The sequence below is a fragment of the Ambystoma mexicanum genome, chromosome 8 (genome assembly GCF_040938575.1).
Source record: "Ambystoma mexicanum isolate Mex_15411 chromosome 8, UKY_AmexF1_1, whole genome shotgun sequence".
In the NCBI taxonomy this organism is placed as follows: Eukaryota; Metazoa; Chordata; class Amphibia; order Caudata; family Ambystomatidae; genus Ambystoma; species Ambystoma mexicanum.
In genome coordinates, this window is record NC_090929.1 from 478416118 (window position 1) to 478441106 (window position 24989).

The 24989-nt window shown below is 47.1% G+C and overlaps 1 protein-coding gene across 4 annotated transcripts in view; it reads right to left on the reverse strand.

Moving 5' to 3' along the window:
• DVL1 (dishevelled segment polarity protein 1) overlaps positions 1 to 24989 on the reverse strand; it is a 940598-nt gene that overhangs the window by 55861 nt on the left and 859748 nt on the right. For all 4 annotated transcript variants that reach the window (XM_069610109.1, XM_069610108.1, XM_069610110.1 and 1 more), the window contains 2 exons: positions 22106 to 22245; positions 17815 to 17891 (listed from right to left, as the gene is read on the reverse strand). In XM_069610109.1, the coding sequence (XP_069466210.1) occupies positions 17815 to 17891; positions 22106 to 22245 (217 nt within the window). The remainder of the gene's footprint in view (positions 1 to 17814; positions 17892 to 22105; positions 22246 to 24989) is intronic.

Below are 24989 nucleotides of genomic sequence, written 5' to 3' on the forward strand. Positions count from 1 at the left end.
CCCTATACCCGCGGACCACTGGAGCATGACTGTTCCTGGGGGGTGGGAGGGCTTGAACAGCACTCTGCTGTTGAGTCACAGGTTTTATTCAATGGTTTTGGTTTATGTTGCTTCAAGCTTGTTGCTGCTAGTTTTGGGCACTGCTTCGGGAGGATCAGGTGGCTGGGTGAACGTGCATTGTGTGGGGGCTGCTTGGGATGTGATGAGAATGACAACCATTGACATTGTACGGGATACGGTGTTTGTTGATCGAAGAATGTGGGTACTTTTGATGAGCATATTAAGAGAACATGGGAAGGGTAGAAAGCACAGTCGCCACCTGGAGGGATGACCACACTCAGGATTGCCTCCTGGAATGTCAGGGGCATGTCCTCTCATATGAGAAGGCTCAGGATTGCTTCTTATTTTCGGCAGAGACAGATTTCTATAGCCTTGCTACAGGAGACACACCTATCGGGGGAAGATCTAGCTGAATTTATTCCCAAATGAGGAGGGGTGGCCAATGGTTCTTCATATTCAAGATACGCGAGGGGTGTCCTGGTGTGGATTGCTGGGTCAGTTACGTTTGAGTTGCACAATGTAGAAACTGATGACCAGGGACGGCTGGTAATTGTGCGTGGAATTATTGAACACAGAGAGGTTTGTTTCGTGAACACCTATGCCCCTAATCACAACGCACTTGCGCGATCTGAATGACACCTGGCCTAGTAGGATCATTGTCTGTCCTCCCTTTGTTCACCTCCCTTGCCTTGTCGTGCCTTGAAACACTTGTGTATAGGCGCGTTATAAATGCCTTATCATATCATATCAAATCATATGAATGGATCGTCCTTCTATCGCTCCCTGTGTGAAAAGCTGACACACCTCAGGGGAACTTTGTGGATAAGGGAGGGCGACTTTAACTGCACATTAAACCCTACACTTGATAGATCTGACAATAAATATGTACAACCTTCCACCATGGCAAGGACCTTAGGCACTATATTACAGGATCGCACCCTGATAGACATTTGGGGGTCAATCAATGGGGACAAACAATGCTTTTCACCACCACACAAAATCCTTACTAGAATTGACTTTCTTTTCACTGCAAAGGAGAGCATGATCGAATGTATAGATGCGGTTTATACTGGCAGGACCATATCAGACCGCTCCCCACTGTTGGCTACCTGGGCATTGTCGGGTCCACCTACCCCAATTCCAACCTGGCACATGCTGGTGAACGCCCTCTCAGATTAGACCTCTCGGAGCCACCTAGATGAAGTTGTACATGATTACACTGAGGCAAATGTTAGTGTAGACAAATGGGGCACGGTGTGAGAGGCCCTTAAGGTGGTGGTGAGAGGGGAGTGAGAGGGGAGTCTATTGCAAAGACTGGGGGAATTAGGAGAACTCTGATGCTGGACCTTAATCATGCGGAGGATGAAATAGCGAGGCTTGAAGGGGTGGGATGTGAATGTGAAAAGGGTTCAGATGAGGTTGCCTTGCTACCACTGCGAGTTGCTTGCACAGAAACCTGGGAATGGCTCTGCAAATTCGACTATAGCGTATATATTTGTGCAAAGTGCATGGGGAGGGTGCTAAGGCCGGGCTACTATTGGCATGGTTGTGCAAGAATGAAAGGCCTAGCCACGTGATTACTGACATTAACGACAAATGCAGTGAAACTTGGAGATGCCAGGATGCTATTAATGGCGTCTTTAGTATACAATATCAGATGTTGTATGGTATAGATGGTAAGGTGGATGATGTGGATGTCCGTTATACTCTGGTGAATATTGACCTTCCCAAATTGACAGCAAAACAGGCAGCAGACCTAGAGGCACCAATAACGGAAAATGAGCTGCAAAGCATTATAGTTTCACTGCAACCTGGTAGGACCCCAGGTGGAGTTGGTACTCAGGGTTTTTGAAAAAGCATATGAGAAGCATATGAGACTGGCTGTCTGCTAGATAGTCCTTGATAGTTCAGTTCCTTAAGCCAGGAAAGCAACAGTGCTTATGCGACTCCTACAGGCCGTTGTCGATGTTGAATCAAGATGTTAAAATACTGAAGGCGCTATTAGCCTACCGGCTGAAACAGGTTATCCGTGACTTGTTACACCATGACCAAACAAGTTTGTCCTGCAAAGAAACACCTCCCTGAATTTGAGGAGATGACAATACGTTATTAAATAGGTCCCGATCGCATGAGGCCCCTATGTGATTGTCTCGTTAGATGCCATTAAGGATTTTGATTCTGTGTATTGGCAGTGGATGTACGTGGAGCTGGGTGGCTTTGGGATCGGTGAAGGATTCTCCTGGTGGGTTAAATTAATATATTCTGGGCCAGTTGCTAGGGTACGCACCGTAATCATGTGTCTGACCCCTGGAGAATACACAGAGGCACCAGACAAGATTGTCCGCTGTCGCCCATGTTGTACATCCTCGCACTGGAACCATTAGCAGTGTTCCTAAGATCTGAATTTTCTGAAGCAGGGCTGTTAATTGACGGAACACGCCACTTAATCTCGCTGTATGCGAATGACTGCCTCTTGTATGTACATGATCCTGCTTATAATCTCTCAGTGATACTGGAGGTATTGGACAACTTTGTGGGACTGGCTGGAATTTCGTTCAGTAAAGTAAAATCTTGTATTTTCCCATTGGCTAGATTGCGAACCTGTGACCCGAGGGATCTCCCGGCATTAGGTATTAGGTGGGAAACAAACTAATTTTGTTACCTGGGGGTCAATATATGGCATAAACCTGAACGCACGCATGTGAATAATATTGTCCGCGCCATGGAAGGAATCTCTGCATCTATGAAATTCTGAAGACAACTGCCACTATTGCTGATGGGAGAGTCGTGTTGATTAAGAGGGTGGCGTTACCCCGGCTATTGTATTTTTTCACTACTGTCTTGTACTTTATCGCAAGTGCATTTTTTTGGGTCCCTGGACTCTCTGGTGGAAAGATTCATCTGGGAAGGGAAGAGACATAGAATCGCATTGGCTGCACTTTGGTTGAGACATACGGATGGAGGGGTTCAGCTGCTGTGGTTTGTATTGTATTATTTGGCTGCTCAGGCACGATACTTGGCTACATGGTCTCAGATGAGACGACCCCACATAGTACGTTGATGCAGGGAGCACTGAGGCCGAAAAAGGAGGCCTTGTTGATTGCTGATAGATGTCTTCTGAGCAAGCCGGCCCTGTTGGTGCTAGGAAGACGGATCTGGAACAAGATTAGAAGGGTCCTCAACATAGAGCATGTATACTACCCCAATATGCTTCTATCGGCGTCCATATGCAGAGACCGAGGTGATCTATCCTTGTTCAGGAAGTTGGAGGGAATTGGCCTGGCCACATGGGGCGAGGTCTTTAAAGAGAGAGTGTTCTGGGATTTTCCGGAGATGATTTATGTCTATGGGTTGAATAAAGGACACTTCTTGGGACATATGAGGGTTGCCAAATTTGCTAAGATGCACTGGCATATATGGCCCGAGGAGCCTAAATTTGACAAACCCAATGGCTGCCTTCTACAACTTGGAAGATGAGTGGAAACCCGTGACACGTATATATACCAATGTTTTATTGAGGGAGCGAGTGTGCGCGTTACATATCTTAAGGATTCATGGGAAGACGACTTGGTGTGTGTGTTTGATGATAAACAGTGGGGCACAGCAATGTTGTTCCCTAAAAAGTGTCCAGGAATGCATGCTTTAGGCTCTTACAATTAATTGTTTTATATAGGACGTACATAGGATTGCACGATTCAACAAACAGGTGACCGTGAGTTGCCCATGGTGTGCTGGGCAACCAGCTGACTGTATAAACATGTTTTGGCTATGCCAGAGGGTGAGCTCCTTTTGCCACCAAGTTCAGAGTGCTTTGGTGAAGGCGGCAGTGAATAGATTCAAGTGAACTCCCACGGAATTCCTCCTTGGCATATATCCACGACCGGAAAAGTCACAACATGTAGTTAGACTTATGGACTTGGCGTGCATACTAGCTAAAAGAAGAATAGCCATGTCCTGGAAGCTTGACACAGTCCTGAGCTGTATCCTCTGGTGGAGAGAGCTGTTGAAGTGGTCCACTGTGGAAACAGCAGAGTGGAATAGAGCTCTGAGACGAGGTATGATTAAGCCTACTACGAACAAGGAAGCATGGAGGGCCCTTTTGCAGGCAATGTTCTGCCAATCTGATGATAAACGCCCCGCCCATAAAGGCTGAGACATACCGCCACATGGATAAATGACACTATTGCATTGTTGCATTTGATCAATATGTAACCCATTAACATGTTAGTCTATGATTTTGCCTACCATGTGCCACTAGCAACAATGTGCAGGTTTGCCTTTGCTGGCTAAGGAACCCTGTAGTTTGCCCTACTTTTGGTTGTTCATCTCTTTTTGTTTTGACTGTTACATAGTGTTCTTGTTTCTTTCTTGATGTTTTGTCCTATAACCAATAAAAAGATTTTAAAATAAATTAGCTGTCTGGCCTGTCTGTCTCCACAACAGATATTTGGGACAGTGGCCAGGAGGATGTTTCTTGGATCAGCCCAAGGAAGACCAGCATCTCCCTCCTAGGGGACAGCAGCCCTATTTGAGAGGTCCACAGGGAACTAGTGCTTCAAAGGTAGACTTGGCAAAACAAAGCCGTTCTCACACCGGGTTGATGATCAGTGGAGTCCTTTTGAAGTCAGCAGAGATGGGAAAGGGGTATAGATAGAGTAGCCCAAAGGAGAGGGTAGGCCAGGGGAGGAGTTATACCATCTTGGCTTCTGCTAGGGCTTTCTACAACTTCCTGCCTCTTCACTTCCTGTACACAAGACCTACTGAAGCTATTGGCTTGCCCGCTTGAACACTGACTCGAACCAGTGGACACATCGTTTCTACCAGACTTAACCAAAATGCGAGCTTTTGGGACCCATCGACTTGAACTGTCTAAAGTGCTGACTTGACCCACACAGAGTCCTGTCTTGATGCTGACTTGCCACTGGATCAACTCGACTCGATTCTCTTGACAATGGTTCAACTGCAGTAAAGTGCCCAAAAGCTCGGCTCGACACTGTCAAGCAACCAGGACAAAGAGACAAAGGTATATGAAGAGCCCTTGTACCTCTGGTCTATGTTCAAGGACCTCACTGGGCCTCATTAGAAGGTTGGAGGTAACCATGCCGCTTTTAGCGGCATGATTGCCTCCATACCGCAATCCGGGCCCGGGTTCCTCGAATGAGGAATTACCGGGCCATCGCAACCTTGGCGGATCCGGTAATTCCCTGTCCGAGGAACCCGGACCCGGCCCGTCCCCATTCCCATTCGAGCCCCCATAGGGCTCAATGGGAATGGGGATGGAGCTAACAACGGGCCCGTTAATGACGTGCCCGTTGTTAGCTCCCTGGTCCCCTCGCGGGACCCGGTAAGGACGCCTGGTTTTTCCAGGCGCCCATTGCGGGTCCCGCGAGGAGACCTCGTAATAGGGCAGAACGGGTTTACCGGCACCGGCACCTTTACCGGTGCCGGTAAACCCATTCTGCCCACCTTATAGTGAGGCCCACTGACCTTTAAGCCCCACTTCTTACCTTTTAAAGACATATACTTGATCAGTGACGTTGCTGCTAAAATCTTTTGCCTGAACACCCCTGCTTATCAACCCAGAATTCCCTTTTTATCAAGTCTGTACTCTCTGTGTTTCCCTACTATAGGTGGGCATTTGTTGTTTTTAATGTTTTTAATTAGTTGATTGTATTGATTGTTTTATTAAAGTTCCTAATTTATTAGAACCTTGATTGTAGATTATTTTATTTTTTTAACCATGTTACTAGCCCAGTTTGGATTACTACTGTTATCAGCTCACACGCCTCCTGAAAATATAGCCTGGCCTCAGCCTGTGCTACCAAAAGAGGTGTATCTGCCAGCCTTTACCTGTATCACCTTTATGATTGTGACCACTGCTGGTTAAGTAGTAGTGTGGGGCTAGGTAGTGAGTTTAGCCACTGCACGTCCCTGTGCTGCAGAGCAGTAGTCATTTCATCACAGAAGGGATTATTTAATGTCACCACACTACCTTAGTTGGAAAGTCGTTGGGATCGGCTCTCTTTCTGGAGAGTGTTCAGCATTGTGGTGCCTCACTGATCCTACATGCACCTCAACATCAACACTCCCCACATCGGACACAAAAATCAAAAACGTTTTCCCCCCAAGTGTTCTTCAAGCCAAATACTATGTTCTTCAGGTGTGTGTCGGGGAGTGGTTGTGTGGTTGGGAATGTACACAAACCCCACAAGGTTGGCTAACATGCTCTGTGGAGAAGCCTCTATTGTAGATATTCAAGACTATTTTTCACTGAGAACTTGCGAGCGATGTACCGTGAGGCATCTGAGACAAGACTCTAGGTTACATTGATGTTGTTGGCTTTGGTTGCCACAACTTCTGCCCAATGCTTTTGAGGTTGCTTGATTAGAAAATCTCTTTAATGTTTGATCCAATTTAAGGTCTGAAGACTACAATGACTGGCATTATGCGCTTATGTTCAACAACGCAGCGAGTATATGGATGAAACATGCATTCAAGGTCCACATCCATAGAGTGGAGCTTTTCAAATGTTGTAAACAATTTTCCAACACACACCGCTAGACACCAAAAGTATGCACTACATTTATGTCTATAATAGATTTATACTGCAAAAACATATGCAGGCGATGCCGTGAGGGCCTCCATTTCATGACTTCTTGTCTGGTTGTATGTTTGGGATATTTCTTCTCTGTGAAAGATAGTGAGCTAAAGACTCTGGGTAAGCCTCTCGTAACCAGGACTAATGTCTGGCAGAGGGACTCCCAGGACCCCCCTTGTTAATTTGCATATTTAAGTAACTTTGGGTCTCACCCTAAGTTACTAGGGGAATCCAGACGTGGACCCCTTACTCACTTTTCTTAGAGAGGCACAGATCCACCCTACTGCTGAGGTCCAACCAGACCGAAACACGTGTCTGGGGTTTCTGTTGGTACTCTTATTCAGAGGAGAATTGGCTAGCATTTCGGTGCTGGACTGCCCCAGGGCAGGACAAAGGCTGATATGTTTGGGATATTTCTTCTCTGTGAAAGATAGTGAGCTAAAGACTCTGGGTAAGACTCTCATAACCAGGACTAATGTCTGGCAGAGGGACTCCCAGAACCCCCACTTGTTAATTTTCTTGTCTGGTGAGACCTTAAAATCATAGGCAGCTCTATATCAAACCCGTTGTTTTCATGCCTGCGGCGGCAAGATAAGATATCCTCCTGGATTTCGGTCCACCTGTTTTTCACCAAGATTGAACTTTGACAAAAACCCTTACTGGCTCTTGAAATGACAGTGTGCCTTGTAAAAGTATAAACTTATACACAGGGGCCCTCATTACGACCCTGGCGGAAATCGAAAAACGATGGCGGAAATGCAATACCGCCATCGAATAGCGCTCGGTGCGATTATGACCCGTCACCGTAAAGTACGATGCCATTAGCGACACCGTAGTGAACGCCAACGCTAACTGCACCAAGTACGCGCACGCGCGCCATGCGAAACCGTAATTACCACCATGGCGCAACGGTACGCGAATGCTGACCCTAGCGGACATATACCTAACGCCATCAAGCATGGCGGAAAGTACCATTCCGCCATGGTGAGAAGTACGGCATCGCGAACCAACCGTAAAAGGCCCTACTGAGTGCCTGTACACCACTCCCTGCCCACATTGCACAACTCCTCGTAGGTGCAATGAAGTCACACAATGCAACCAGTGAAATGTACAAGTCACCCATGCATGCCAACGAACAAATGAATCTAGGGGCTCCAAGTGCCTTGTGAGTGGCCATCCATATTTGCCATGGCACCATTGCCGTACTGATGCAGCACAGGCATGTGAAGGTCCAAGGCCAGCAACATGAACTGAAATATGAGACAAACAAAAACAGGCCCCCCATCGCTTGACACCAGTGTAAGGCAACATTCAAAGCAGTATCCTGAGGGAGACTGCACCAGCCCTGTACTCCTGCCAGTAAACAAACCAACCATCAGCATAAGCATGTACCACACAAGTTGGCAGAGTGACTGAGCAGCCAGGCTCAACTCAAGAGGGGCCAATGGGAGCTGCAGGGCACAGATGGCACGAATACAGAAGCCATTCCAATGGACATGACCTCAGTCTCCCTCCAAGAAACGCACGCAAACACAGGCACCTGTGACCAGCCATATTCTGATAATCACATCATTCCACCAATCCACCTGGCTGACCGGCATCTGTTACACAAAAGCTAATCCCCCGCCCCTGAGCATGACATCATTAAAACAGTCATAATGGCAGCCCCTATCCCTGACCTCACTGGGCTTCGTAGGCAAACGCGCCCAGCACAGTACCACGCAACTATACTCAGAAGCCGGAACCCAATGCAGATCTTCTCACAATACATCGCTCCACAAATAGGAATATGCTACATTACTTGCAAAGAATAACGCTACATGGTCAATATCATAATCAAAATTTAATGCACAACAAAATCACCAAGCCCATACAGCTATTAGGTCATGAACTCCAAAATATATTTCATTATTGTGGGCTGCATCCGCAATAAATGACCAGCTTCTTCTTGTGTGACGCCCTGTTCCTTCATGGTACACAGGGGCTACATTCACGTTCAAAAAGGCAACATGGAAGCGCCTAGAACCGCAGGGCCGTCCCATTAGGTAGGCACTAGTCCAGCTGAAAGGTCGATATGTTGCTCCTAGCCACTAGTACTGCGTAAGGGCATGTGGCCCATTGGCGATCGTCCCATAAGATCGTAATGGTGCTCCACTGATTAACACGAAGCAGCAGGTGTCGGGAGTAAAAGCCATCTGCAGGAGTGGCATACAGATGGCAGCGGCAAAAGGGGAGGAGATACCTGTCACCCAAATGAAATGAAAAAGAATAGTATGGGCATCAGAACTTCATTTGAATTACTCACTTCAATGATCACACTAAATCCACAGCCATATGCATGCTAGCCCACTCAAAAGGATTATTCCCACCCAAAAATCACTTGCGAATCATAACTATATAAATCGAGGTGAAAACACTATTACAAACGAGTGTTTGTGTGCATGCGTCTGTTAAAACAGAATCCATTAGATGGGATTAGTAACGTGCATAGACACAAGTGTTTGAAGGCGCGTCGAGACAGGGAGGGTTCAACAAGGGCAGATAGACGATGGTCCCACTATGGCAGCCCTGCATCACATAGCGCAGGGGAAGTGGATAGATTCCAAAAAGCCATGTACATGGCAAACTCACTATTAAATCATCTGTCCATGCATCCATACATCATTCCCTCATCCCGGTATGAAAACGCCTGATTATTTACTCACATAACATGTGAAATTTCCATTCAGTCTGTGCGTAATGCAGTCTGCAAAATCCACTGTGCTCCAGCCCGGAATTCCAGTGTTGTGAAGTAACATGTATTTGGGAACGTCCTGCCTTATCGTCCACTACGCTATTGCGCATCCCATACTATTCATATCAATCATTGCATTCTCACCATGGCCCCTGTCCGAAGGACATTAAACAATAGAACTTTATATCTGCAGTCAGACCTGTGGGCGTCTCCTCGCCGCTAGCTGAAAACCGAATGCGCTGTCCTTCGAATTCCTCATTTGCAACATCACGTCGAAAAGGCATCTGTGACCGCTTGAAATCACAAATCCATCCATGTAGTGCGGCAGTGTGTGAAAATGGCAACTGGCTTCACTCACAAATGGGACGCCCCGCCCGTCGGTGAACCTCGGTACAGTGCTGCATGAGGGTCCAGCGTTAATCGAGTACTACATTCCACTGACCCTTCACAAGTTTGTTCGCGACTGCAAAGATAGTATGTGAAACAATGGGACCATAGCAGAATGAACATATGAGCCAATATTTCACTGCCATCGGGATTAAATACATGATTGTAATAGCAAGATGCCATGCGTCGAATTGCAGAGTTGTGTGCGGGACGTGCACGCCCAAAGGGGATTGCAGCTTGCACAGGTGGAATGAATCACCACAGGTGGAGGCTATACAGCCTGAAAACACATAAATTGCACACCCAACCCCCTCCCACAACCACACCCACTCCAAAATGCTACCGGCAGGACTAGCGATGTTGGCCCTGGGGGACCTGATAGCACTGCAAGTACTCCAACTTCAAGAAGAAGACGAACACCAACTACTACAACAACCGGCCGCACAGAGGAGACGCAGGAGGAGGAGGAGGGCAAGGCAGGGCCAGCAAGGCCCACCAGCACAGCCACTACCACCACGCAGGCAGCCCGCAATCCCACGCCTCCGAGCACATCCGTTCAACCTCACTGATGAGCAGATCCACACCCTCTACCGTTTGGACCGGGACACCATAACCGCCATTGTGGACATGACACACGCTGACCTTGTCAGCATGATAGATAGCCCAACCGCCATCCCACCCCTACTGAAGGTGGTGTCTGTGCTCCACTTCCTGGCCACAGGCACCTACCAGCACACAATCGGACAGTTGCATGGCATTTCACAGCCACTGTTGTCACGGACACTATCGCAAGTGCTCGATGCCCTCCTGAAGCACGCAGACGACTACATCTCTCTACCACGCTCGGAGCAGGAAATTACGAACACAAAAGTGGGATTCCATGCACTTGCCGGCATACCGGGTTGCATTGGTGCCATCGACTGCACCCATGTGGAATTGGTTGTCCCACATGCCATGGAGGCCCAGTACCGCAACCGAAAACAATATCATTCTCTTAATGTACAAATGGTGTGTGACTCCAACAGGATCATTACACATTGTTGTGCCCGATTTCCTGGATCAACCCATGATTCTATGGTCTTGAGGAACTCTACAATACCACGCTACATGGAGCGACACGCAGGGAACAGATCCTGGCTACTCGGTGAGTCTCATTTCATGCATGATAATGTGGGGTATGTGATGCGGCAATGACCTGGCAGGAAGGGGGGGGGTGTGTACGTAGCAATGTCATTCCACAAACAACCTTTATTGTCCACATACAGGTGATGCCGGGTATCCACTGAAGAGATGGCTCCTTACACCACTCCGGAACCCACAGAACCAGCATGAGGAGGACTACAACCATGCCCACTCACGTACCCGTGTAGTTATAGAACAGGCATTCGGCCTACTGAAGACTCGTTTCCGCTGCCTCAGCAGGTCTGGCGGGGCACTCCTGTACCGCCATGAGAAGGTTGCAAAGATGGTCATGGCATGTGTCATGCTACACAACATGTGCGTACGTAGAAATGTGCCCATGCCCCCTGACGCAGAACTGGAAGCACCTGAAGATGGTCATGATGAGGGTGGGGATGTGGCAGCACCTCAAGGAGTCCGCGAGGCACAGGAGGGCTGTGCAATTCGTCAGATTATCATAGATTCATGCTTCTAGCACTCACGCCTGGTGGCTGATACATGGACACGGGACTTGTGGCACTGTGTGTGTCTGGAACATGCACAATATGGACTGTACGCCTATAAAGGCCTCGTACACAAAGATCAATGTCCACACATCTCACTGGTTGATTGTGCAATGTTTATAGCATATGTGAAATTATGTTACACACCCCATCGACCCGCCACCCAAGTAAGCCCAACACACCCCCTCCACACTCCTACCTCCCCCCCGAACACCAGTGTCCAAAGATGCTCATTGTCAGTGGGCAGACGCTATTGCAAGCCCCCTCTCCGGGTATCAGGGGCACCCCTGCCTGTGGAGCGCAGGTTCCTCCCAGATCTACGTTGGGGGCTGCCCTGGACGGAACTTGCAACGGATGATGTCTCTGCCTGCTCACGTCCATGCATGTCCCTAAGGGTTTGTGAGAGCTCAGTGAGCACACGGCGCACAGCGGCAAGTTCAGCACATACGTCTTTGGACGTCGCATGCAGTTCCCCCCTCAGGCTCTCAGTGCTTCTCTCCATTTGTACTCTCAGGCTCTCGGTGCTTCTCTCCATTTGTACCCTCAGGCTCTCGGTGCTTCTCTCCATTTGTGCCCTTAGTGTCTCTGTACTTCTCTCCATTTCTGCCCTAAGTGTCTCGGTAGATGTTTCTATGGCTGCCTTAGTACCCCCACATTCATCAGCATGGTCCTTGAGGAGCGTGGCCAGTTGCTGCTGTTGCACGATCACCTGGTCGAGGGACTGTTGCCTCTGCTGTGCCATGGCCATTTGCGGTGGTGTCACAGAGGGGCTGATCACCTCATGTTGCCTTGCCACAGGGCTTGTGGAGGATGGCCAGTCGTCGTCTTGTGGGTGCCCCTGCGTGGTATCCTCATGGTGTACGGGATGAAACAAACAGGGGGATTGAGACAGGTCATGGATGGATCCTACATCGACATCACCGTTTTCTGTGTCGGAGCATGCTGCCATTGATGCAGTGTCACCTATGGTGCTGCTGCCACCAGGAGCAGTGCCTTCTGTGGCATCCATTGGGGGGACCTGTGGTGGTGCTGTTGTGGGCATGCTGGCTGCTGGGGTGCCTGTTGAAGTCCCCTCCTGTGTGCTGCCACTTGATTTGTGCTGCTGCCGTGTCTTGATCCGTGCAGCTGAGGTGGAGGGTCTTTGGCCGTTGGTCTTGGCCCTCTTTGCAGGTGTGCTGGTAGGGGTGTCCTGGAGCTCGTCGTTTGAATCGGACCCTGTGGTGGAGTAAAGGAGGGCGGCCGTTATTAATGGGTCTGTGGAAATTGGAATGGCAATGTATCACATGCATTGGGGTGGTACCTGAGGGTGATTTGGGTCAGGGCCTTGGAGGTGGTTTCATTTTTGTGTGGATTGAGGATGCAGTTGTTTTGCAGCCTGCAGTTAGGGTGTGCCTGCTGCACGTGTAGAGGGTGTTTTTAGGATTTTTAATTATTTATGTATTTAATGTGAGTTTTAAAGTGCGCTATCAGGCCAATGTATGTGGACGTTCTCCTGGCCATGTGTTTCTGTTGCACTATGTGGACACATGGTACTTCACATGATTGGACATTGTGGATTTAGCATTGTTTTATTTGGGCCACCTACCTGATTCTTCGGATGTCTGCACTCCTTTCTCCATCCCTCCGACTCCCTCTATACTCTCCATTCCAATGGTGGAGGCACAGATTTCTTCCCAGGGGGTCAACTTGATGGGTGATTCCGATCCTCCCCCGGTAGCTGTGGCAATGTTACGGTTGGCAGATAGTATGCTCCGTACGCGTATCCACAAGTCGTCCCATCGCTTTCTGCATTGCTGTGGGTTGCGGGGTGCGGTCCCCCCCGCACTTACCCGCTGTGCCACCAGGGCCCATATGGCCTTCTTGTTCGCAAGTGCCGTCCTGGTCATTTGCGTCGAGAAGACGATGGCAGCATTCTCCTGGAGGGTCTCTGTGAGCACGGTGAGTTCCTCACGGGAGAAGTGGACCTGCCGCTTGCGGTCGCACGCTTTCTTCGCTACTTTTCCCATTTTTATTGTTTTCACTAGGGTGGATGACGGGTTGGGATGTGTCTCAGGGTAGTATTTTTAATGGTTGTGTGGGAATTCTGATTTTATAGGTGTACGGCGTGCTGTTTCCCGTTCCGGGACCATGTTTATACTTCCGTTTCCGTATATTTACGGTCACCGTATTTTCCGATTGCCGCTCATTACGGTGACCGCTATGATGGGTGGCGGAATTGCACCTAGGGCGCCGTACGACGGCGGTGAGGGGCGTTTTGGGGACATTTCCGCCATCGCGGACTTTGCACTTCCGCCATGGCGTAGTGCTCGTGCCTGATGGGTCGGAATTAGCCGCACTTTACTCCGTCGTGCAATGGCGGAAACGCTATTTACGCTATGGCGGTCAGGTCAGTTACTTTCCGCCAGGGTCGTAATGAGGGCCAGGATCATTTATACCCTTACGCAACAGTGGGCCCTGGTGGAATTTTCACCTGTGGATTAAATCTGCAAAATGTGATATTATGCGTAATCGTAAATTCTCAAAATTCCTGGTAATGGCACATAATAGTTGACAATACCCAGAGAGTCCAGATTTGAGCACTGGCATTGCAGATTTTTGGCAGGTATTTGAGTTTCTGAACGTCCACAGACCCTGATTATTATGCTACAGAAGGTGGCTAACAGTCAGCTCCTGTCCTTTGACCTTGCCTGATGCTGCACTGGCATGGTGACATTATGTTCCTGCAGCAAGGACTGGGTCAACATGGAAACTCCAACAAGCTCATTCAGAGCCTGGGGGAATGTCTCAGGGCAATAGCCAAACTGATAGTAGTATTCCCCCCGTTGTGGCCCTAGGCCCCTGTGCACCTCAGAGGTGTAATGGGCGGACCCCTAACGCATGTAGCAACTTCCATTGAAATTGGCTTGTCACTGCACGCATCCAGTGACTCCCAATGACATCCCAATGCGCACTTGCACAACCTTGAATGCACTAGGCCTAGCAGGATTGTTTGTCCTGTCCTCCCTTTGTCTCCGATCCTTTGCTTGGTTGCACCTGAAACACTTGTGCATAGGCGCATTAAAGATGACCAACCATCAATCAATCTGAATGTCACCATGCATAGTACGGTAGTTTATGGTTCTGTATGTCCTTTTCCCCCTCTCCCCTCCTCCCTCCCCACTCTTTGTCATGCACTTGTACTATCTGATAAGTCGTTAGGCCTAGTATGGCAGTTTATTGAATGTATGCTCTTTCCTTCTCCCGCCACCCCTCTCTCCTTCCCTCCTGTCATGTACTTGCACTAGTAGAAATGCCTCAGGCCTAGTATGCTAGTTAATTTTGTTAGATAATTCAGAAACGTCAAGGCCTAAGAATGGCTACTGTATTCCCTTGTTCCCTTCCCACCTTGAAGCACTTCACTTTTGTATAAGCGCTTTACAAATAAACATTTACAACTACAAACTCTCAGGTCAGCAATGCCAGGAGCAGATGACCAATTCTGACTGCCATTATAACCTGTTGCCCTCCACCATGCATTCTGATGAATTGCACTTTTGCCTGGAAACATTCCACCAATGTAGGGCTCAATAAGAGCATGTGAGGTCCAAGATTAAAAAGTGAAAGCACAATGGAACCACCCTGCCATAACTTCCCTGGATACAATGACAACTGAAATGTTTCCTATGCCATTTTTACTAGGCGATTAACTTCGATATCACATACAGCAGCACTGTTTCATCATTTTGTACTCAAAGAAAACCTCTCTATATTTGAAAATATTCTTGCAGGTTAACACCCGGTAGCTCAAAGATAGACGTTTCAAGCTGGTTTTTACCCTCCATTCTGACACTTGTAGCTTGATTCTATAATTGTGCATGCAGAATAAATAACCAGAAAGCAAAGGTGAATTTGGCTCTTCACAATTGACTAGGCCTGCTGAAACCAGGCTACACATCATGTTCTGTATGAAAGTGTGGTATGGCAGCCAGTTGTACCCGTGATGGCAAAAGAAACAATACTATTTTAGCCCAATCACAAAGGTTACAAATTAGTATTTTTTCTGTTTATATTGCCTGAGCAGCTGTTCATGCCTCAAATAGTATTCATTACATTTCTAGCGTGACTTCCCCCTATCCCCTCCATAGTGGAAACTGAATTTGTTTTTATTTTTAGTGTGGAAAGGCATCTTACTGGAAACAGTAAAAGTACTACTTCAAGAGTAAAATCCCCTCGCACTGGAAAACATGACAAACATTGCTAACCAAGTAATAGTCTTTTAGAAGGCTTGTATCTGTTGAGAGTCAGATCCAATGCATATCCTGCCATGTAGTGATTGGTCTGAAGTATTAGAAGTTGTTTAAGTCCATGGAAAAAGTAGCATACACAGGAGTGTTACTGTCATGTTATCTCTAACCTAAGGCCCTGATTCATTAAATTATTTGCTTGCAAAACAGGGATTTACTTGCCATTCTGCCCACAAATCCCCATTCGTCGAACACGGATTTAAAGGCCAAATGGGACGCAAGTCCCTGTTTTACCTGCAAATAATTCCAGGAATCAGGGCCTAAATCAGCAGGTACTCATTCTGCCCTTCAGTGTCCATGCCTTTAGAAAGTTTTTTCTTCCCACCATCGGTCTGATCACAACAGTTGGAGCGGAAGACATTTTCGAATATCGCAGTTGTGGTATGGGTGGGCATGATGCAAGATATTTCACATACAGGGCATTTTCTTTTAGATTTCGAGCACTGAAAACTTAAAAAAAGGATATTTCTAGCGTGACTGATTTCTGGTGCGCATTCCGCCCACACTTTACATATTCTCTGGAGGATAGCTCAGGGGCAATGTGCTCGCCTTGGAAGCAAAATAACACGGAGCAACACAGGTTCGATCCCCAGGTCCAAGCTTATAAACCTTTGGGTTTTAAGCGCGTTATAAATAACCTATCATATCATTTAGAAAGTGTTGGAAATGTCTTTGGAAGAAAACCTGTCCCACTATCCTATGCAAATTTTCCGCCGTGCAGATCCCCCCAAGAGAATGAGTGAGGTTTTCGGGCACTCTGTCAGATGATAGTATGTACCCTCAACGTTACCCTCTTGCTGAAAGGTTTTCGGGTATGACACAGTCAAAAGCTTCCTGGATCAGAGGCACTTCAGCTCACTGGAAATTCAGAGGTTTCAAAGTGTTACCAAATCAATTTTAATCAGGACTACACCTGACGTGGACCTTGTAAAGCACATCTACATCAATAGGGAGCACGCTCTCTGTCAGTCAGAGAGGAGTAGTGGGCAGAGAGAGCCGGGGCAAGAGCCAGATTGTACATTGTTTCCATAAGGTGGATTTATTTGACATCTCCTGGATCCCAAGTGTGAAGGATTCCCAAAATGTACAGGACAATTGTGAAAAGGAACACCATTCTGTACAGGACTTGTGAATCTTCGGAGCAAAAAGGTGCAGAAAACCAAAAGATGCAACTACACCTCAGGGCATGCAGTGAGAAATGTTCTGCCTAAAAATATGCTTTCGCTTGCCATCAAATCTTGTCTGAAATGTTAGTGATTTTGGAAGATTACACTGTGTTTGTGTAGCGCTTTACATTGCTGTCCAAACAAAGGAAAGTGCTGTGCGTGAGGAGAAGAGTCTAAGGAGAAAAACAGAGAGAGCACAATAGTATATTATCTTGGTTGCGTGTATAGCCCTGTCAAGGGGCTTCCAAGTGCTGAGGGTAAAGAGAAGAATGGAAGAGAGGGGTTATCAGAGGGGAAAGGGGCAACATCATTTGTTGATTGTATGAATAGCTCTTCACAGCTCTGTCAGGGAGTTTCAAAGGGCTGTGCTGAGTGAGAAGAGCGATAGGAGAAATAGAGAGAGAAAGAGAGAGAGAGAGAGAGAGAGAGAGAGACAGAGAGAGACAGAGAGAGAGAGAGAGAGAGAGAGATGGAGACAGAGGGAGAGCGATCATAAAGTTACGTTGGTTGCATGAAGCAGTTTACCCCGGTGTTATGTGGTTTCAAAGTGCTGAGCCTGAGAAAAAGAATGGAAGGATGAGTAGAGAGAGCGAGAAGCAGATGCAAAGAGACAACATCATGTTATCTTATGTTTGCTGCATATATAGTGCTTCACACCACTGTCAGACTGTTTCAAGGAGCTGAGAGTGAGAACAAGTGTAATAGAAGTAAAGTAGAGGTGGAAGTCTTTCAAAGGAGAAACCATGTAATGTAAGGTTGGGTACGCCTTACAGGCCATATTGCAGAGATGCGGGTGAGAAGCAGCGCGGGCACAGCAGACGAATAGGCAGGACGCAACAGCGCAGAGCGCGCACCAGTGCAAAGGACCAGATTGACATAGTTAAGCAAGGTAGGATCCACTCACCCCGGCTTGGAGACGATTTCTCGTAACACTCTGACGGCGTCATCGTTTGTCATGTTTTCAAAATTGACTTCATTCACCTGGAAGACAGGGAGAGACATCAGGAGACCAGTCCAGGAGGGATCAGAGCGGAAGAGGCTGGAGCACCAAGGGATGTGTTATCTGAAGCGGGTGGGAATTAAAGAAAGGCACGTCTGGGCTGGGGCAGAAGGAAGGGGCTCCCACAGAGCAACACTAATGGAAAAAATGTGCAACTCTGGAGGTTAAAATGAACTTCCCAAGCCACACAAGCGGAATTGCTTCTTTCTTTATCAGATTGGGCTTCTCTTTTGCTTAATATCCTCTATTGGGTAGTTTCAGTGAAATAGATTTGTTTTACTCTGTAACAGACAAGACCACCACGCCCCCTTCGGTAGCTCTCTATCCTAAAACCTATCTGTAGAGCGAGGCAGGGGGTGACATCTTTGCTGGGATGTCCAGGGCCCACTCAAGGTTTTAGAGGGTCTAGTGGCCAGATTGGGGTGCAGTTACTTGGTAAATTATAAACCGTGCTTGGGTAAATCACAGGCTGGCACTGGGCTCTAGGGTAATAAGGCAACGCCCGAAGGGCCGAAGGGCCGGCGGGCCATCTAGCAAGTGTAGGCCACGGTTCTAGGACCATTAATGCCACCTTGTTAAATTAATGCATTGTGCAGCTCGTAATGTTGACCAATGTTATTGACCCAATATGCACTAAACTGCACAATTTGCTATACATGTTGTCAAAAAAGGCCCAAGGTACTACTGAAATCGTTTTCAACAAAGAATAATGAAAAGTGAGTTATAATTTGCGCCATTTTTTATTGGTGCCTGGCCCTATTTTTAATCCCAGTTCGATCCTGGTAACCTGAAGTCGCAGGGTGATCTGTGGCAGCTCCTAGCTGGTGGATCTTCATCTTGGAAACATTTGATGTATAGTGCCAGTGCCATGCTTTACCCATGGACAGGGCATTCCTTCTTCTGCAAGAAACTGTGTCCACCCACGGCTATTGAGTGGCACCCTGCGGGTATTTCAGAGTTCCAAGTGCTATTTTCTTTGCAGAACCTGGTACCACATCTGTCTGAATAGATCATGTATCTCTTTCACTTTGCTGGCTCTATGTCTCCGGAGGATAGCTCAGGGGCAACGTGCTTGTTTTGGAAGCACGATGACACCGAGCAACACAGGTTCGCTCCCCAGGTCCACGCTTAGAAATCTCCAGGTATTAAGCGTGTTATAAAAGACCAATTACATATTACATGTCACTGGAATGCTCTTTCTCTGCCCTGTAACTTCTTACTCTTTATTTTGTACCACCCTTAAGAATCTGCTTCTTCATCTACATGATCAACTATGACTACTTTTTGTTCGTTTTTTAAAATTGCATTTTATTGTACTGTAAAGCGTCTTGTTTTTGTTCAGCGCTTTGGTGTAAAACGCTAAATGAATTACAAATAAAATACAAATACAGACGAAAAATGTAAATGAATGCACATGGTCCTGCTGTGCTTGCTGTGGGCCCCAGGCATGGTGTGCCCAGAGTCTCAGGCTACACCACACCGATGACACCCAATGAGGCCAAAACATGCAACCTGGTGTAATGGGGTCACGTGGTGATGGAATGTAACGTAAGGTTTTTAGTTGTATGCGGTGCATATTTGTTTGCTATGTTGCAATGAACTGAAGACTGAAAAACTGTGGCATGGAATGCTGCCCAAAGCAATTGCCAGTGGATATGATTAATGTTATGTTATGTTAAAGGTTCTTGTACTGCACACTGTCGCCATTTGCTTGGATGCATGGCGCTCTGGCGGATCCTCAATGGGCGGTGGTTGGGAGTTTGTTAGTGGGTAATGATGTGCCATCCATCACTTTACACCATGGCAAAGCCAGACTAAGTGGCAAGACATGCCCAGATGTACACTTGCCCAGACGCCTTTCATAGGTTGCCCTTGAAAAGTGCACGTGGTTACACAAGGGCCACCGGAAACGCAAAAGGGGAGTTGGGATTGGCCCCTTTGACCTGCTATCAAGCACTAATATGTTTGTTCATCAACAGCTGTTCCTCTCCAAGCCGCTGTTGCATATTTTGACAGACTATGCTGATAAAAAACGAAACTTTTTAAAATAGTGCATGCTTCAATTTAGCATAGCTATCTGTATACACACCAGAGCATAATGCGATTAGAGCCTGCAAAAAGAAAATGACATCACTACTCAACTAGAATAACTTTTTACACTTGGGCTGTGGCGTTGCATTGTCTCCTGCATGAAAGGCGCCCCCCTGCACAGCACACCCCCTGGTACTTATGCACTTCACCAAATGCAAAGAAGCTTTGTGGATTTCACTATTTTGCAGACCCTCTGGGATATTGTGCCATGAAATTTGCAGCACAAAATTATTTCAGTATTTTGCAGTGCTTCTTAATCAGGCAAAAATGCCGCAATAAATGAAATTTTGTTTTTGTGCTGAAAAACTTGCCTTTATGCCACAAAATATTTCATGCTGCAATATTCTGGAAGGCCTGACTTTGAGCTAATTTTCTCTGATTAGGCCGAGTCATTAGCCAAAGAGACGATAGGAGAATGTGCAGGTGAGCAGAGTTCTGTGTGCGTGTTATCCATCCTTTAAACAACAAAAGCCGAATTTTAAATTACATTTTATTACACTTCTAAAAATAGAAGCTGGGCATTGGTGTGTTTTTCGCTGCAGTGCAATTTTCACCCGTGTTTTGCAGAAGCACAATTTAAAGATATCTTGCATCAGATGGAGCAGGAGACAGGGTGTTATTAAAGGTGTAGGCGGCTGCCCTTGTATTATAAGGAATAAAATGTTCAGAGCACTGCTTTTAAAAGTTTATTAAAAGTCAACATCGTGCAGTTCCGTGCCCTCATGAAGTCATCGTGAATGTGGCCGAAAGCCTCTATGCCAGTTTGTCCTACTCCCGGCTTCAAAGGCTGGAATCCTGAGGGGTTTTCAGGATATCCCTCATTAATATGCATGAGGAACAATTTGCATACATTTAGAATCATTGTATACAAATGTATTGCATGAATATTAAAGAGGGATATGCTGAAAACCCGGCATGTATCTGGGCCTCGAGGCCTGGAGTTGGACAACACTGCTATGCTGTAATGTAATTTCTCTGTGATATCCACAGTCCCAATGTCACATTGTTAGGGGTACTTTATCCCATATATAAAAGAAGTTCAGATTCTAGCAACGTTTTATTCATCACCGTGTTGTTCGCTCGTGCAAAGCATGATTGTTTAATCAGTGCGGTCCCGGGGCTTGCCAGCTCATTACGCTTGAATGTCTAAGAGGAATGGACAGGTGACAACAGAGGCGTTGCTGGGGGGGGGGCGGGCTGAGGGGGCTATAGCCCCAGGTCATTTGGTTGTAGCCCCGCATAGAAGCTCAGGTGCTACAACCAGAATGCTAGCTAGCCCCGAGTCCCGCCAGTCCCGACATTAGCTTAGCCCCGGATCTTTTCTGGACCTAGCAACACCCCTGGGCGACAATCTACTTGAGCTAAAGAATCAAAAAAGAATTAAAATAAGCAACACAATTTCACCGTTTGCAGAACAACAGAGAAAAAAAGAAAAACATTTTGGAAACGGGAACATTTTCAATAAAATAATAGATGTGGCTGTCGGAAATCTCAAAGACATCTTAGCAACATATAAGTGCCCCGCTGCCCCATTGGTCCGTGCCTTCTGCCACAGGGTGTGCTGCTTAGTCTTCTGCGTCATCTATGCCCTCACCCCCCAGATTACTCCTTCGTGTCTCCCCCAGTCCTTTTTCCATTCTGGTTCTGAAACAGTGCTCTGTGCCCAGCTGACTATACCAGCAGTGAGACCTGAAGGGAAGCCGCCTGATGCCTAAACACACAACCTGCTCCCTAATTCCCAGCCTCTTGTTCTTTGCAGGGGAAGCATTTCTTCTTGAAAGAGCAGGATGTGAGGACAGACCTTTCTATCAGGTCCAAGTGATGCTGGATATGAAAGAACGCGCGCTGTTTGTTCTGCGCCCCTCTAGTTACAAAGGCAAACGTGTGAAAAAAAAGAGTCCCTGCCCACATTCCCGCGTTCAATCAGTTGCAGGTGATGTTCTACAGACAATAAGGCAGGGGATCTCTCAGCACCTCTCCCTACAGCCCAGCGGCGCCTGGCATTCCCCTCCCTCGCTCCCTTCCCAGAGTGAATGGTATTCCTCGGCTGAGTTCCCGCAGTGGTTTCTGAGACACCCCTTGGATTCCTGCAGGGAGAACGGACCTGCAAGAGCATGTCTCCGGGTTCGATCCGGCCATCTGCTGCCACAGCTCCACCCTTCATGATGGAGCCGATGTAGATCCCGCCATCGCCTCGGTCGTTGCTCTGTCCCACAATGCTGATGCCCAAAAAGTTATACTTCTCTGCAGGAGATATAAGAAGGGGGACAGGCCCCACCAGGACAATGAGATACATTCTATCACACGAAACAAAGATTAAACACATAAGCACTGATTGTATCCAATCTATAGAGTCATTTCGGCCACAAGGGATAACGGTGTGTAGTCGGAATATCCACACAAAACCAATACAACTCCCATACTTCCTGTAAGTGCCAATGCAATTCCAGATAAAAGTACAGGGTATGTCCACAAAAGAGCAGACACAGCCTGACATTTAAGCAGAAGGGTCTATACATAGGTTAATAGCAAATTCTCAATTTACAGCCTGGAAACAGTGTCTTGGTAAACATACTAATGTATACTTGATCAATGGAAGATAAGCGAGGTAAAGGTATCTGACTAACTACAGAACAGTGTGTGTCAGTGGGGCAACCACAAGGGAGCACAAGTCCTACATGTATTTCCAGTGACTTATACGTTATTTATTTATATCGGTCTATTTAGGTGTTTTGTAAGGCAGCCACTTGACAGCACTCAGTTTTAGAATAGCCATAGCACGTGCAGGGTGTTTGTGTTCGGAATGTTGGTGGAAGCTGAAAGATAGGGGATGTTAGGAAGTGGCTCACAGAGGAGGAAATAAACAGGGAATGATGTTGAGCACAACCTGCAAGTTACGGTCCAATGTGTTTTTCGAGGCAGAAGCGTAGAGGTTTTCATATTATTTCGGTACGTGTAGCGAGGCGCTGTCAGTAATAGTGTTCAGTTCTCAGTATGAGGTGGAAGCTTCTGCTTTTTAAAGCTGTGGTTAATTGTGGGTTGAAGGAAAGGTCCCAGTTGATCCAGCTGGAGCTTGACATGCAAGATCAACCAAGCCAGTGGGCTCATGCTGAAAAGCAGCAAGGATAGAGCAGAGCCTTGAGCGACACCACACGAGTTCTTCATCACAGAGGATAACATCTGGATAATCCTTAACTATATCCGCCAAACAGACAGGAAGGATCTGATCTAGTTCAATGCAGATACCACGCGCCATTTCTCACATAGTTCAAGAAGAATCCTGTGATCCACAGTGTCCTAGGCCACAAGGATATTTAGGAGGATTAGGAGAACCTTATTTAGGTTGGTTAGAAAATGTTCCCTTAAGCAGGGGTCTGCAACCTGAGGCTCTCCAGAACTCCTGTGATCCCTCCCTCATGGTCCCTCATCACTGACTATGGTTGCTAGGGCTGATGGGAGTTGAAACACACAAAACATCTGGCGCAATCAAGTGATTTTGGCTTCCCTGGCTGGACTAAAGCCTGAATAACAGTCAGGAAGGAGGGGAAAGAATACACTACATTTTGCATTGACTAATATTCTCACCTTCAAAGATTTTGGTGGAAAGGGGAGATTAGAGATTCACCAATGGCTTGCTGGCTCCTTAAGGTTTATGTTTTTTTTTATGGAGGAGTAATTATAGGACTTTTGAAGACCCTGGGAACTGGCGCATATGAAATGGAGCATTTCAGCAAGTAAGTAGTGTAATGATGTTTATTGCTGTGGTACACCTTGAGAACATCACCTTCTGGACAAAAAGGTCTTGCAAAAATGTACATGCTGTATGAGAGAATAAATCTACAGCTACTGATGTGGGAAGAAGGGGGTAGAGAAGAAACCAAGGGAGCAAGGGAGTGGTCGGGGGAGATGTGATTGGCCAGGATGCAGAGTGAGGATACGAGAGAGCATTGGTTTTGGCAGGGAGGGAAAGTGGTGAAAGGAGATTGATTAGGAGCCATGGGAGCAGCAGGAGGGGAATGGCTTTCAGAATTAAGAAGTTGAGATTTATATGAGCCTTTGAGAGAATGGAGGGCTGCAGAGTCTTTGTATGTTAGAAGGCAAGAAGTTAAAAGTCATTAAACTGAGTGAGGAAAGATGACAAAGTTCTAGGATTTTTTGACGATGAAATCAGATAATTAGAAGGACATCCTGTAAAGAGCAGTCACAGAATCCCAGGACAGAGAGGGTGGAGAGAAGAGAGAAGGGTTTGACAGGGTCAAAGGTAGCAGAGAGATCTGGACAAATGAGAACAGCGAGTTTAGAGTGGTGGGCAACGATTATGAAGTTGGAAATGTTCCTGAACGCTGTCTTAGTTCGCTAAAGGGAATGAAAGCCAGATTGGATAGGGTCGCCTAGATCAGTGCTGTCAAGGTGGTGGGTGATGCACATGAATACTATGTTCTCAAGGACCTGTGGAGTAGTGAGACAGGACGGTAGTTGGCGGGAGAGTTAGGATCTGCACCGGACTTCTTGATGAAGGGGAGAGCAGCGTCCATATTAGGGCAGCCAGGGAAGGGGAAGCATGACTTGAGAGTGTTCATTTGCACTTTCCGGAAGCGTTCCTGGCATGGCAGTGTGGGCAGGTGTGGTACTCTAGCTGGCTCTGTGGAGCAGAGGATCCAAGACAGGATTAGTGGTGCAATGTAAACAAGGCTTGACTTAGGGGAATTATGGGAAGCGGGTAAGGGTGTCCTTCTGAGCTATTTCACAATTTTGACATCTAATTTTTGAAGGAGAAGAGCAATTCTTCTGATTGTTGCAGCGTTTCACCTGTTTCAAAGCAGGGGTGGACTGGCCTACAGGGAACTCTGGAGACTTCCTGGTAGGCCTCTGCACCCAGGGCCTCTTTTGTGTAGGTATTTCCAAATGTTCTCATAGGAAAAGGGTTGGGATTGCCAAAAATGTGTAATCTGGGGCCATTTTGAACATTATTTCCAGGGCCTCTTTCG